General features: G+C 32.0%; 1 protein-coding gene across 7 annotated transcripts in view; it reads left to right on the plus strand.

Moving 5' to 3' along the window:
- Positions 1-1479: 1479 nt before the first annotated feature.
- Positions 1480-16598, plus strand: part of LOC113510111 (uncharacterized) — a 33487-nt gene continuing 18368 nt past the window's right edge. For 2 of the 7 annotated variants that reach the window (XM_052898970.1, XM_026893529.3), the window contains exons 1-2: positions 1481-1673; positions 2386-2581. In XM_052898970.1, coding sequence (XP_052754930.1) covers positions 1585-1673; positions 2386-2581 — 285 coding nt within the window. In that variant the 5' untranslated portion in view covers positions 1481-1584. Of the gene's footprint in view, positions 1674-2385; positions 2582-3799; positions 3966-11200; positions 11382-15538; positions 15663-16417; positions 16594-16598 lie in introns of those variants that run through there. The other 5 variants (XM_052898963.1, XM_052898964.1, XM_052898961.1 and 2 more) reach the window with 5 other exon arrangements.

Consider the following 16598-nt stretch of genomic DNA (forward strand, 5'->3'; position numbering starts at 1 on the left):
TGATTTGACAGTGACATTTCTTTCTTTTTTATTGTTGACAAGTGTCTGACATTTTGATGTATTTTTTTATATAACATTTCGAATTTTTATGACTTATTTAACATTTATTCTTTTTAAGTTTTAATAATTTTTTTTATACAACTTAGAATGGCAAACAAGCTGACGGCCCACCTGATGGAAAGTGGTAACCATCGCCTATAGACATGAGCAGTACCATAGACATAACAGAGTATACTGTTTCGCCCATGATACCCACCATGCGTTGTTATTCCTGAGGACTCAGGTGTTATTCCTCTGTACCCAGTCAATTCACTCCTAACCGAAACACAGTAAATTCCTTCAAACCGAAACACAGCCATGCAAACACAACTGCTTCACGGCTGAAACACTAATGGGGCAGAGGTACCCAAGCAATCGACTTTTGTACAAAGTCTCCGTCTGGTCTCCTCATACCTAATTATGGCGAAATATGAGGACTTATACTTATTGTAACATCTATACACTTACCATGTTTCTTATAAATAAATAAATTAATTATTGATAATTGATAATGTAATAATAACCCTGCCTGCGCTAACGGTATACGCTGGCCATAGGGATGATAAGTGAAAATGAAAAGGCTAGTCAATTAGCCCATCGTGATGAATTCACTTGGAACTGGACACAATTCTAATTATACTATAAAAAATAAACATTAAAAACGCAATTCTGCGTAATTTATTACCGCTCTGCGAAACTCGGTGGCAGTACAGTGAAAAAAGTCCAGTTCGGAACTACCTCATTGAGAAGACGTAGTGCCCTCGTGAGTGGCGCCTGATCAACATAGAATATCCTGTTGCATGGTAAGGCAAATGATTACGGTCACGCTTACTGAATTCTGGGGCAAACATCCTTATAAGATTCAGATAAAGAATATAGTACGTTAATAAATATACAGGTTTTTTTAAATAGGTGAAAATGGGATGGCAACCCCGCCTGCGCTGTCGGTATACATTAGCGGGGCGCTAGTGAGAGATAATAGATATGAAAGACGTCAGGCAATAAAAATAGCAAATGCCATGAAATAAAATTCCAAAATTTCGGAATCAATCTCGTGTTTTATGTTCGTTCACACCGAAATCAACATAGCAAATGGAGTTTAATATATCGTTCGTCATAAACCCTACCATAATACTCCAAAGGAACGATATTTTAACATTTATAATATTTTAAGCTGTATGTATTATGTAATTTTAACATCAAATCTATGGTTCCTTTACCTTCGAAACTTCCGAAAACATTTTATAGCAGGCTTTCACGTCAGGTAGCCCATCGTGATGAATTCAACAATAATTAATCACAATGATTTCCAGGGAGGACCAGGGTATATTGCTAGTATTGGGATCGCGAGTTCTCACTACTGTAGTAACAATCATTTCCCTCCTATATAGCTTGTTGTCTTTGTCGTTCGCCCCCCGCGCAGGGCTTAAAGTCCTTATTTCATTTAGTCACCGCAAAGACTTTGTAAAGAGTAGATGTGTCTAGGTCGCCCGCGCGTAACGCGTCATAATTGTAGTGTTTATAAATATTTATTACGTAATCACAATGCCTAGGTATTGTGCGGTATATGGGTGCATGAACAGCAACGCACAAAAGAATGATTTAAGTTTCTTTCAAATACCACGCGACGAAAGGTGTGTATCTAAATAAATATATGAAATTACTCTATCTAAGGCCCAGTTTACATTAATAAAGTGCTCGCTTCGAGTACTGTCTGTAAGAAAGAGTAGTCACACTTGAAGCGTTAGTTGAGCAAGTTTTTTAAGAGACATATTTAACGTATATATGGCTGCCGATAATACGCGATGTAACGTTAATCTATCAAATTATACACAATTTGCTATTCCCGGTCACACCGCGCTGAAGATTGGTGATTACATCGCCGTAAAGCCGCGAAACGCTCGCGTCTTTTTTTTTTAATGGGTGAAGATGGAATGGTAACCCCGCCTACGCTATCGGTATACATTGGCGAGGCACCAGTGAAGGGTGACAGGTGAGGATGAAGGCAGGTCAGTTGGCCCATAGTGACCAATTGAACGAGAATTAACCGCTATGGTTTCTAGGGGGAAGCGCGTAGAGGTCGACCTGATGAGGCTGTTAAATCTCATTACTAACGATCCCTTTCCTCCGAAACGCTCGCGTTTAATGTCTGTTTGGTCATAGGTTTGCCGATATTAGGTCGGCGGATGATTGGCAACTCAGCATTACACATGTTCTTATATGACAAGTCACTCTAGACGGATGATCCTTGTTAACTATACGCGCTAGTATATATTCATGCAATTAAATTACGTTGAATATGAATGTTACATACAGCCGGAATTTTGATATTTAGTTTTTTTTTAGGAGAGCAAAATGGGCCAAATTAATAAATCGCGAGGATATAATTGGTACTAGAAAAGGGCACATATGCTCAATACATTTTGAACCGAGAATGTATGTGAATAAAAGATTAAACTCCAAAGCGGTGCCAACACTCCATCTTGACAATTGCGGTGCTGTGACACCGTGCTCTTGTGAAGCTTCAAAATCGAAAATAGAAGTAAGTATATATATATATATATATATATATTTCGCCGTGTGGTCCCGGCATAGAAAAGGCCATCCCTTCCTTTTCCGTGGGTGTCGTAAGAATCCACTAAGGGACGGCGGGGGATGGGCAGCAGTTTCCTTTTTAAAAAATTCTAAAAGCCTAACTGCGGCTGCCATCTTGCCTGCCAAGCGTGGCAACTACTGGCAAAACTCCTCTTTCTGGGAAGACTATATATATATATATATATATATATATATATATATATATATATATATATATATATATATATATATATATATATATATACCTTTGGAAACCCTACCTTGTGCAAGAATTATTTGTTTATTCATTTACACATACACTGAACAAACTTTTCACTTAAATAATATTAATTAGATACACTCTTTTTTTTAAGAAAAAAAATAAATTATGCCTGTTACATATGATAAAACAACATAAAAATTAAGATTACACAATTTTATAATAACGTGATTATTTTATTTTAAAATTACAATAATAGAAAATAAATTAAAAATCCTTACTTTATCTAATTAGCGCGTAGCCACATCAGTGAGAGAGTATGCGTTTCGTTACACGCATATATTGCCTCATTTCATAAATAATAATAATTTATTACGTAATTGAAATGTCAAAATATAAATAATTGTGCAGTATATATGGATGCATGAACATAGCAGTGATTTAAGTATCTTTCAAATATCTTACGACAAAAGGTAAGTACCAACACACTTAATAAAAAATATTTTCTTTAGAGCCCAGACTCAGTTTACATTATTAAGTTTCTCTATTAAAAGTAAAAAAAATAAAAAATAGGTAACTTTAGATATGGATTAACTCTTGAGGAATTCGCCACGGTGGACTCGTGGCTCTGCCAACGTGTATCAATAGCGTAGGCGGGGTTACCATTCCATTTATATCTTATTGAAAAAAAAAAAAATTGTAAATCATACAAGTACAGAGAGAACTTGAATTAATTATATAAAACTTTATTGCTCGGGAAATCTGTTTTATTTAACCTCTTGCACAAGACACTTACGTATACCAATCCCCATTTATTTAATTTTTAACAATTTCTCTACATATTCTGAGTTTGGAAACGTCAATACGTTTGTTATTCCAACCATAGTTGCTTTAAGATGTAATATTTTGCATCAAAACATTTCGGCCGGCGACAGCGATAGCGCCTCACTTACTTATGGGGTCGTATTTCGATTTAGTACGCTCTTGACAACGCGGATCTATAGACGTCATCACGTTTTATTAATCTATGTTGAACAAATGTGCTACAATCGACAATGCCTCAATGTGCGTTCAAATATTGTAAAAATAACTATCGAAACAGAAATGTATCCAACGGAGTATCATATTTCCGGTAAGTGATTCTAATAAATAATTTTATAAAGTACTTAACAAAATATTTGAATGAATAAAATGTTTTGAATTCCAAGACAAACTACACGCCCACTTTGCCAACATTTGGTCAAATGTTTGTAGTAGACTGGATTCTGTAGGGTTACCATATCAAACAAGATGTTTTACAATAAAAATGTTTAAATTATTTTTACTTTTCTGTATAATTATTTTCGAAGGATTTGTACTAAACGCTGTTGTGTATGCCTATATAGTTCTTTATTTAAATTAGTTTTTGCCATTTTATATTTACATTTAATACGGTATCTTGATAAAGTTGCCAAAATTGAGAATAAATATTTAAATTAATACTGACATACGGAAATAACATAATAAAATAATGTATGTTAAATTCATATTAAGCACCCAACATTTACATGTTTATGTGTGGCGAAACATGTACTTATGCTTTTAATATGTAACACTTTGTTTCAGTTAAATAAATAAAACCAGTACCTATTTTGCTTTATTTTTTTTTTTTAATAAAATGCCAATTGTTTGAACAAATTAACCTATTATTAATTTACTTATTTTGTTAAAATTTTATATTTTTTTTTCCTTCTTTGACATTTAATTTTTTAAGATTAAATACAAAATTCAAAACAGTATTGCGAATAAAATATTTTTTCCCAAATAAAAACAGCCAGTACATTGGTAACAGTCTTATTTTAAAAAAGGGAATATTTCAAATCGCCTTTATTTTAATGTCTATGTGGCTTGATCTTTGCACATTCTAAACTAATTCGTCCCTCATCATCACAGCACTATATTTCAATAACAACTAATGATTTGAAATTTGGGACAGTTTAAAATATCCCTGGCCCACATATACTGCAATAGAAATTATTCAAAAATGTTTTAATTTTTTTTAATTATCTTTGTTAGTAGATTAAAAGAGGGTATTCAAAATTTCAAAACAGATCTACTTGGACAAATGGAGTATCAAATACAAATACAAATACAAATACAAAGACTTTACTGTGGATCATAGGTTAAATTAAGGTATTACATGAGTTAAATAGTATCTCCATGTCCTGCTATATAAGCGTACAATATATGGAACAGTTAACAGTATACAAAACATAACATTTAAAATTATACAGTGAAACAAAATACATTTATATGAGACATTATTTTTTACAAATGATGACTATTTATCTTTATCATTGATATATTCGTCCAGGCTATAATAACATTTATTTATTAATATATCATGAAGGTTCTTTTTAAAAACATTTACCTCAGTCAATCCTCGTATATGTTTTGGTAAGTTATTATAAATTATTACAGCTTTACAAAATATGCTGTCCTTCATCAATTTTGTTTTAGATGGTACTACACATAATTGGTCAATATGCCGAGCTCTAGTGCGAAATTTAAATTTATCAATATTTGTTTTTACAAAATTAGCACACTCATAAATATACAAACAAGGCACTGTCAATAATTTTAATTGTTTAAAATGTGGCACGCATGTGTCCCGCCTTCGCAAATTACAAATGGCCCGTATGCAACGTTTTTGATATTTCAAAACGATATCTTTATTAGTAGAGTTTCCCCAAAACAGTATGCCATACCTCAATAAGGAACCTACATGTGCATGATATGACGATAAAACTGTTTCCATATTAACAATTTTACGTAGTTTATACAAAGCATATGCATATTGACTTAATTTTTTACATGTATGCTCAATATGAGTTTTCCAATTAATTTTATTGTCAATGTATAGTCCCAAAAACTTTGTTGTAGTCGTTTCGTCAATAGTTTTTCCATTGTAACTAATGTCAAATTTAATTTCATTATCATGTAGTCGCTGTTTAAAATACATTAATTTGGTTTTTTCGATATTTATTTTCAATTTATTAGAATCAAGCCATTTATTTATTAATGTCAAAGAATTAATAATCTTAATCTTTAAATTAGCAATGTCATTGTCTGATATTAAAATAGTGCTATCATCTGCAAATAAAGTCATATGGTGTCTAGTAGTTAAGGGCATGTCATTTATATATATAATGAATAAAAGTGGTCCTAAAACGCTTCCTTGTGGTACACCTTTAATTACCGTTCTAGAATTTGATATATATGTTTCTTCTGTTTTTGTACTAATATGTATTTTATTTATGTAAGTCATTTGTGATCTACCTGATAAATATGACTTTATTAGGCTTAAAGCAATTCCTCTTATTCCATAATTATATAGTTTTGAAAGTAATATATTATGGTCAACATTATCAAAAGCCTTAGTCATATCTAAATATATTGCAACACTTGATAATCTACGATCCATACCCGATATTACTTTATTAAGAAATTCATAAAGAGCTATATTAATGGATTTATTCTTTCTGAAAGCATGTTGTTCAGGAGCAAATAATTTATTTTGTTCAAAGAATTTATATAATATATTATAAATTATTTTTTCTAATATTTTTGAAAATATAGGTACGAGAGCTATTGGTCTATAGTTATGCATAATCGTTCTATCATCCTTCTTAAATAATGGCCTAATTATAGTAATTTTCAACTTGTCAGGAAATATGCCAAACTCCAAACACAAATTAAAAATATGGCACAGTACCGGAGATATGATGTGAGACACATCTTTAATTACACTAGTAACTATGTCATCATATCCAGCACTGTTAGTATTTTTTAATGCTTTTATAATATAATCTATATCCTGTGGAATTATTGGAGTCATAATTAACGAATTAGGATTATTGTATTTTATGTTAAAGGGGGTATCACATTTTATATTTGTAGATTTTGTGTCGCCGATAAAAAAGTTATTCAATACATTTGCCACATCTATAGGATTAGACAACATCTTACCATTAATATTCAAATTTGTTATATACTCTTTTGGATAGTTTGTTTTAGTTTTATTTATGATTTTCCACATGGCTTTAGACTTATTGACAGAGGATTGTATATAATAATTATTCTGAGATTTTTGAGTCAAATCTATAATACGTTTCAATCTTTTAGCATAAGTAGTAAAGGCCTGTTTATTATTGTTTGTAGGACGTTTCCTGTAAGCCCATAGAAGTTGCCTTTTACGTTTACTACAGGTTTTAATACCTCGTGTTATCCATTTAGGTCTATGCATTACGTTACATTTAATTTTTATGATCGGGAAACATAGATCATATATCAATTTAAAAGTTTCATAAAAGATATTAAATGCCTGATTAGGTTCCTGAGATTTAAAAACATCAGCAAATTTAAGTTGACCAATTGAATCAATAAACTTTTGTCTATTTTCTATAGAGTAATCTCGACGTTTTATATACCAAAATTTAATACTACAAGTTTTTTTGATAGGACATGTAAGTATTTGGGCGGTGTGATCCGAGAGTGCCAAGTCGTGAACTAGTCCTGTTGCATTTCCAATATTATGTATCATGTTATCTATGCAGGTTCCACTAGCAATTCTAGTTGGTTGCTCAAATTCAAATTTAAGATTATACCGTAAGAATAAATTATAAAATTCTCTCGAGTATTTCGTTTGCTTTAGAATGTCTATATTAAAATCTCCACATATTACAATTTTTTTATTTTTTTCAGGTAACACGCTGAGTAATTGATTTAGTTTACAAAAAAAATCTTCTAATATTTCATTGTTATTATTGGGACTTCTATATATACATACTATAATTAAATTTTGGTCAAAAAGATCAATAGCAGAACATTCTATTAAATTAGGAATTGATAAATTAGTAATATTATCAATATTTTTATATATAAAATTATTTTTTACTAATATGCACGTACCCCCATGTCTATTTTTTCTAAAGAAACTAGATGCCATTTTATAGTTGGGTATGTGTAATTGAGTTTCATCACCTTTAATCATATTATGTTCGGTAATACACAATACGTCAATCTGTTTATTATGCTTGTTCATTTCATCTACACATATTGACAATAAATCCGATTTATTTGCAAGTCCATTTATATTTTGATGAAGTATATGTATATAGTTATGAATGAAATAAATTATTAGAAAAAATATTTATATTATCGTTTGAAGTGCTGTCATCAATATTTTCAGTTACATCATTATTACTGTTAAAAATAATGTCCTCTTTTTTTTCTTTAAACAGTTCCCAATCAGTTTGTGTACTATTGTCTATAAGATTTTTTTTATTGCTTGCACTATTACTTTGTTTAACTTTACTATATTGTTTTATTTTATGTAAATAATCTATTCTTAACAGATCTCTAAGTATTAGTCTACATATATAAAGTACTGAAAAAGATGAATTTCGCAGTTTATTCCAATTATAGTTGATGTCTAAAAGGCTTACATGATTATGTTTACTACAAATAAATTTTATTTCATAGTTTAGTTTAGTTACATTCAGGTTTCGGTTAAATGGAATTTTGCAAACTATTATATTAGTGTTAGAGAGATCCGACAACCATCTATGCAAATTATATTGTAGTCCATACGGATCATTATCATTAATGCCACATAACAATACAATAAAATCATTCTTGTTTAAAGATTTCAATTCATTGGTTACATTTAGGATATCATTATACTTTGCACCAGATTTCCATGTACATGAAACTACATATTCAACTCCAACAAGTTTTTGTAGATTTTTTTGCATATTGCGGCCTTGTTGGTCTGCCAAAATTATGATTTTTCTTTTTAAGTATTCTTTTCTATTGCTCGGAGTGTCTTCTGAATGTTGAATGTTAATTATTGGTATTGTTTTAGATGATTGTTCACATGTATTTATAGTTTTTCTACCTTCAGGATTCAGAGAAGGCTTGTTGCTAGGTTTGCATGACAGTTGTTTATTACATGTGTGTACTGGTGTGACTGTATCTGTATTATTTGAATTTCTCTTTTTTTTCATCGACGTCGGTGTATTACTTTTACTCTTATCTGTTAAACTAAGTCGTTTATAAACATTAATAACCTTATTACATCTCTCTAGTTCATGTCTTAAAGTTGTATTTTCAGAATTCAAATTTTCTATCTCTTGATTTGCCGTTTGTACTTCCATCTGAAGTTTATTAATTTTTTTCAATAGTTCTTTTGTGCTATGACTGTCATCCATAGAAGAATTAGGTAGACTCAACATCGTGGTATCTAATAGTGTTGAGTTACTATGTATTGTTAAATCGTTCAAAGAACTTGTTCTTTGTGGTCTTCTAAATGTTATATGCCCTTCAAACTCTGTATCCATTTTTTATAATTTTATGAGAGAAAAGAAAATGAGAATCTGGATATATATTATGATTCCGTATGTTTTATCTTTATATTAAATTGTTTTTCCATACAATATATAAAAAAATAATAAAAATTGAAAAAGAAAATAGTAAAAAAGAAACAGAAAAAAAAAATCCACCTATGTTTCGGGATTCGATCCACGTTATGCTAAGTTGTCACTTAAAAAGTGGTACTGTTTCCAATGTTCCAAGACAGTTTATGACGCTCTTTGCAAAATTAATAATCTGTTATCAAATAAGTCGTTACAGTAATCGTTTATGTCATTCTATTATGAAACATAAGTACCCACATCCAAACGAATATTAAAGATGTTAGTTCAATATTCTTTTTCCATAATAATAATAATACGATTACAAACAGTGATCAATAGTGTCTTTATAAATATACTTCTAATTAAATTCTGGTAAGTAAGAGTCAAGACTGGTCTCTGAACTAATGTATTTCTATTCAGTCTAGCAGCTGACCATGCAGGTACTCACGGTGACCAATACCATTTACCAGAGGGAGACTTTGTACAAAAGTCGATTGCTTGGGTACCTCTGTCCCATTCGTGTTTCAACCGTGAAGCAGTTGTGTTTGCATGGCTGTGTTTCGGTTTGAAGGGTGGGATATGGCGTGAATTTACTGGGTACAGAGGAATAACATCTGAGTCCTCAGGAATGGCAACGCATGGGGGGTATCATGGGCGAAACAGTATACTCTGTTATGTCCATGGTACTGCTCGTGTCTATGGGCGGCGGTTACCACTTTCCATCAGGTGGGCCGTCAGCTTGTTTGCCATTCTAATGTTCTATAAAAAAAAAAAAAAAAAAAAATTTTACACTTGATTTTCACCATTAAATTTCAATAGTTATACCAGGAAATTAATACCACTGAACTTTCTTGAAGTAATGATTATTTATAACTAGTTTTGATTACGCTTTTATAGTTTATAGATTTTTTATTTATAAATTTGTACAGAGCCGATGTTATACGCGCCTTGACAGATGTCAAAAAACATATCATATGAAAGGATAGAATATCGTAGTACTGAGTTTTATATATTTTTGTGATGTGTAGTTTTTCACTTTTGATCGAAAATGTTAGAAAAAATCATTTACATCTCACTTTATTTCCAAAGTTTGTGAAGCGAAAAATCTGTAGTTATTACAATTTATAAAGACAGTCTACGGGGGAGATCTATGTCTATGGCAGCAATGGACAGACAATGGTTGAGATAATGATGTTAAAGATGATGGAAATGATGTTTCTGACTAGATTGTTTTGAGTAATTATCAAAAAACCTCCAAAAACGGACTTAGTGATGTGGTTTACCGTTTAACTAAAATTTTGGCCCGAAATAACAAAATTATTTATTGTAATATCATTAATAATAACTATTAGGTGTCTATTTCGTATAAGAAATGTTATTTTTATTTTATATCTATGTATGTATAGAACCCACGTCGTGTAAATTCAACTCAGACCTGACCGGTTTTTTTTCACTACTTTTTGCAACCGATAAAGTTATCACTCATATCAGTCTCTTGTATCATTGAAATCGATATTTTGTGGAAGAAATTAAATTTTATTTTATCCTAATCTTTTAGGAATTAATAGGGTTGTCTGGAGAAGGGATTGTTAGTAATGCGAACTACCAGTCCCATTGCTAGCAATATATCCTGTCAACTCGACCTTTTCGTGGTTCCTCAGAAAATCATCGTATGTTCATCTTGATAACCAGACTGATTTGTCTCTTTATTCTCAAACATCATCTCTCACTGGTGCCCCGCCAGTGTAAACAGTTAGCACAGGGCTACTATTCGAATATCATCCATTAAAAAACAAAATAGGGTTGTCTCTCATATCAGTTCCATACTTTCATAATTGTATTTAGTTACAATTGAAATAGATTTTTTTTTTAACAATTATTTTATTATTATTATTATTTTTTTAATTTGTAGATTTCCAGCCAATCCAATCCATCGTGCTAAATGGATCTCGATCGTGTCGAATGAAAGACGAGAAAAGTTTTTTAGACCTAGACAAAATTCTGTAGTGTGCTCGATTCATTTCGACGAATCTGATATTGTTGGGAATTCACAGAGACGGCGTTTGCTTAAAAGGGCTATCCCTAAATTGCAGGTAATATCTTTCATTCCTTAATATTTATCATCATCATCATCATCATAGCTGATATGTCAGCTGTTAACTGTCCACTGCTGAACATAGGCGATTTTGTCAGTAGCTGCCACGCTTGACAGGCGGTTTGGCAACCGCAGTTTAGCTTTGGTAATGTTTCAATAGGGACACTGCTGCCCATCCGTCGACCATGAATTTAACTATATTTCTACCAAAGGAACACAGATCGTAAAACAAATAAACAAAAAAATTAAATCCTTCCATACTAAGACAACGGCTCAAAATCGACGCAGAAAAAATATATTCCTTTTTAAAAAGCTTGCAGCACATCTACAATTCCTCTGGTGTTGCGGGTGATTATGGGCGGCGGTTGTCGCTTACCATCAGGTGAATAGCACGCTCATTACGCTGCCCCCTGTATTATAAAAAAATCTGATCTCTGAGTGTCGGTTAAAACAGCCGTTGAAATTTTTGAATATTTTTCTATTTTTGTTGAATCTCTTCCTTAGTGTGATAAGATTACCCCAAAAAGTGGGAAACTGCTCCATAGATAGCAACATTATACGGGTGGCAAATGATATATGTGTGAGATATAGGTATTGTTTTTGGACACAGTGCAAGGTACGTAATTATTATTGAGCGCGGTTTCTGTTGTTTCTGTATTTACACCTTAAAACCTTTACTGGTACGCTTGAATAAAGCAGCTTGATTTAAACACGGACTCGCCTATTATCTATATATCTGTTGACATTCAAGCGGCTTTAGCTTATTCAAACATTTATCGGTGGAACAGTTTCATAACCGACATTTTTATCCGACAACTAGCGCCATTTGTGATTAAATAGCAAATAATGGAACTATTTTATAAAAGTAATTTTAGTTCGTAAATCGATCTGCAGAGGCAGCATGGATGCATAATTTATGGTGAATTTCATAGAAAAATAATAATATAATCTAAGTTAATAACAACTTCAAAATATTTAATCTAGATTTAAGGAACCTGCTTCCAAGTAGTTGAGCATCTTTATGAAATACACTGCTCAAAAAATACGATTTCAAATTATTAATCAATTATTATATCATTTCTTACCAAGTAGGTAATATCTATGTAAACTTTTTTGATCTAGAGGACATATTGGCTGGTTGTAAAAAAAATTGAGTATCATTTGTTTTTTTTTTCACAAATTCAAAAGCGAATTCATTTGTTCGAATTTTATAGCGTTTTCTTTGCATGTCAAAATTTAATATTCTGCATCAATTTTATGATTTGAAAAATAATTTGAAAAAAGTTTTGAACAAATTTGGATTTTGAGACATTTTTTACGTCACGGAGCGACGTCATTTGAACGCAGATGAAATGCAAAGAGCTGTAGGGATGTTGTTCTACATTAATGGCAATAAGTCACTATTTATGATAGATACAGTTATGAATTGTACCATTGTAAAATCTACTTAAAACAGACATTATTTTAAAATTATTGGTCACCCATGTATTCATAATTTTTTTTTATACCCTAGAGGTTTGCACTTTGCTTAAAAAATATTTTCTTTTGCATATTCTTCAAAAATAAATTAATTTGCGTATTAAAAAAAAACTGCAATAGCTAGTCATACTATTCACTTTCTATATATTAGTACAGTTAGTGTATAATTTATATAATAAAACAACAAAAAACCAATAGAATTCATTCATTTCTGGTCATAGTGATCAGGACTGTAAAATAATATAGAAAAAATTTGACTTCTTTAAAATAAAAATAACAAAGGTACTACTTATGATATATTTTTTTCGTATTTTTTTAGGACGGCCATAAGTTGAACTATAAGACGTTTCAAGGTTATCCATTCATTGGATGGCAACTCAGGGGAAGTATCATGAGCGAAACAATATACTCTGTTATGTCCATGGCACTGCTCATGTCTATAGGCGACAGTTACCACTTACCATCAGGTAGGCCGTTAGCTTGTTTGCCATTCTAAGTTGCATAAAAAATAATTTAAATATAACTGTTTAGATTTTACCAAGTTGAATTCGGCGCATAATTTCTATTTTAATATAATTATTGGTTTACAATAAATAAATAGGTAGGTAATTTATAACTGCACATTGCGGATTACGCGACGGCCCCAACTCATCTGAATATCGACAACAATTTGTTGATCATACCTAATACTGGCCATCCGCAATATGCCCTATCAGGTCGACCTCCACGTGGTTCCCCCTGGAAACCATCGTGAGCAATTCTTGTTGAATTCGTCACGATGGGCTAACTGACCTGCTTCATCCTCATCTATCATCCTTCACTGGTGCCCCGCCGGTGTATACCAATAGCGCTGGTGGAGTTACCATTCCATTATCACCTATTAAATAAAATATTGGCCATCCCTAAATTGAAAAGTTTTAGCTTCGCATCATCGACGAAACACGATGCGTCACTCTTTACAAGGTCATGTGACGTTCAATACAGATACAATTGTAGATAGGTCGTAGACAGAGAAAATATAGACCGTTGGATAAAATTTGTAGCATTCACACAAGAAAAAGAAAGACTTATGAGTCTTGTAAAAGAACGAAACAGAATAACGCTGTCTTCTGTTCCGCGCCGCGTGCCGGTTTTTTCAAGGACAGCACAGTACTGTGCTAAACAGTTTTGATATATTTTTTTTGTCAGCGTTTAATTACCAAATTTTTATATAAAAGTGAACAATCTTATTGTAAACCAGTTGTGAACTATTAGTGCATTGTCACTTCACGTAAACATGGTGCGTTGTAGTGTTTTGGCGTGTAAAAGAGACAGTGAAAGGAAAGTACCAGGCTTGTCCTTTCATTCGTAAGTATACCACGTTAATGGCTTATAACATCTTTTTTCTTCAATCATTGAGTGTGTCCAAAGTATATAGATTAATTACCAGAGGGAGACTTTGTACAAAAGTCGATTGCTTGGGTACTTCTGTCCCATTCGTATTTCAACCGTGAAGCAGCTGTGTTTGCATGACTGTGTTTTGGTTTGAAGGGTGGGATATGGCGTGAATTTACTGGGTACAGAGGAATAACACCCGAGTCCTCATGAATGGCAACGCCAGGGGGGGTATCATGGGCGAAACAGTGTACTCTGTTATGTCCACGGTACTGCTCATGTCTTGTCATTGTCATGTCAGGCGACGGTTACCACTTTCCATCAGGTGGACCGTCAGCTTGTTTGCCATACTAAGTTGTATAAAAAAAAAAAGATTTATGTAAAGTTTAAACTTATCGATAAATGAGTCGAAACAATAAAATAAATCATTCACAATCTAGAAATTGGCTTTTGTTCAGTATTGCCAACTTGTCCATTTTTATTCACCCATTATTATGGGAGTTACATTTTATGCGCAGGTACTTACTCGTAGTATTGGTAAATTGAAAAGTAATAAAATGACACGTTTCCATTTTCCGGATAACGACTTTATATGTCGAAAATGGATAGAAGCAACTGGACGAACGAATTGGACTGCTAAAAAAAACATCGAGGATTTGTAGCCGACATTTTGAACAAAATCTGTTAGTTAAAAAGAAGAAACTAACTGTTCTTCTTTCGAACGCTTTACCAACAATGGTATACAATACACATACTACATTTTTTGTTTATTATTTAGTTCTAATATACCCTGGGCTTGGGTAAAATTGATCTTAGAGTGGCAAGCTTAAATATTCATGTACCTACGTTTTCTGTCCCTTTCGGTGGCACGCTCGGCCGCGATCTATAAATGTAGTGTATAAATAGTCTAAGTCTAGTCGTATTATATCTCTATAAAAAAGTACTCTGTAATGTCAACGCGCATACCTATTTATATATAATTAATTTGTTGTTCTTAACCTTTTTGGTGCAAGATTTAATAACAATACATATACGACACTCAATATTACATTTTCAAAATGACCACTAAGCATAGATAAAGAATAAGTGTAAGGTATTATCTTAGTGGGTTGAAAACTCAAAACACTGGCCAAATCATCATACTTGAAATTTTAAATGTTCTATTTGTAAAACAATAATACAAGTCTATTACATCAAATCGATCAAAAAATATATCAAAAACCAATACGTATAAACATAGACAAAGAGATTCACGAAAAAAAAAAAACACTATGAACATAGGTAACAGTGCGCTCTTTGCTCTTTTATTATTAGTGACGTTTCACTCTACAGAGACGTCTAGTAGTCAAATATGTTAGTGTTCTTTCAAGCATTGCAAAAATGATACTTCTGTTATGCTAAAACGGTACAGAGTTTCTTACTTTCGGTAAGTAATAATTAAATATATTTAATAAATTTACTTTATCTATATGGAATTGCTTTGTATATTTTTAATATTTTTGTTTTAAAAATCAAAGAGTAGCTGATGTATAACCCAACTAGTTTTAGTTGTCGCTTGGTGAAAGAGAAAAAAATACATAATAACATATATATTAGAGTGAGATAGACAACTAGGTCACACAATATCAGCTCGAAGCGGTTTTGACAGGAGTATGAATAAAAAATATCTAATTATTTTTACGTTTCGAAGTGTAATTAGTTTTGAATTAATGTAGTTATTAGAGTTAAATGTGCTGTACTTGAAAATTATATAAAAATGCAGTATTATAAAAGAATCAGAAATATATTGTAAAAGGTTACTGGGAAAAAATATCTACGGGTATATTCTTGAATCTAATACCAATATCAATCAAATCTATTGCCAACATTGACTTTGTATCGCCCAAATGTAACAACAGTTAGGAATGAGGTTATAATTGGGATGCATTGGCATGTTGCACTAATATGCATCTGTCGGGGGGAAAGGGATTGTTAGTAATGGAGACTGAAAATCTCATTGCTAGCAATATACCCAACCAGGTCGACCACCTCGCGGTTCTCCCTGGAAACTATCATGATTAATTCCTGATGAATTCATCATGATGGGCTAACTGGCCAACTGTATCTTTCTTAAATAAATTATTTTTATTATTATTACAACGACGTTTATTTACAATTTTTTGTTCTCGAATCCTATTTCAGAGTGTACACAATATAAGCTCGAAGCGGATTTGGCGAGAGTACGAATGAAACTAACTCTAATTATTTTGTACGTTTTGTAGGGGATTTGAGTACAAATAATTAAATATGGTAACGTGTTCAGTACCCGGATGTAGTGTAAATAATAGAGAGAATATTCACAATTACACATTTCATGTGTAAG

The sequence above is a fragment of the Galleria mellonella genome, unplaced genomic scaffold (genome assembly GCF_026898425.1).
Source record: "Galleria mellonella isolate WM207_F2 unplaced genomic scaffold, CSIRO_AGI_GalMel_v1 utg121, whole genome shotgun sequence".
Lineage (NCBI taxonomy): Eukaryota > Metazoa > Arthropoda > Insecta > Lepidoptera > Pyralidae > Galleria > Galleria mellonella.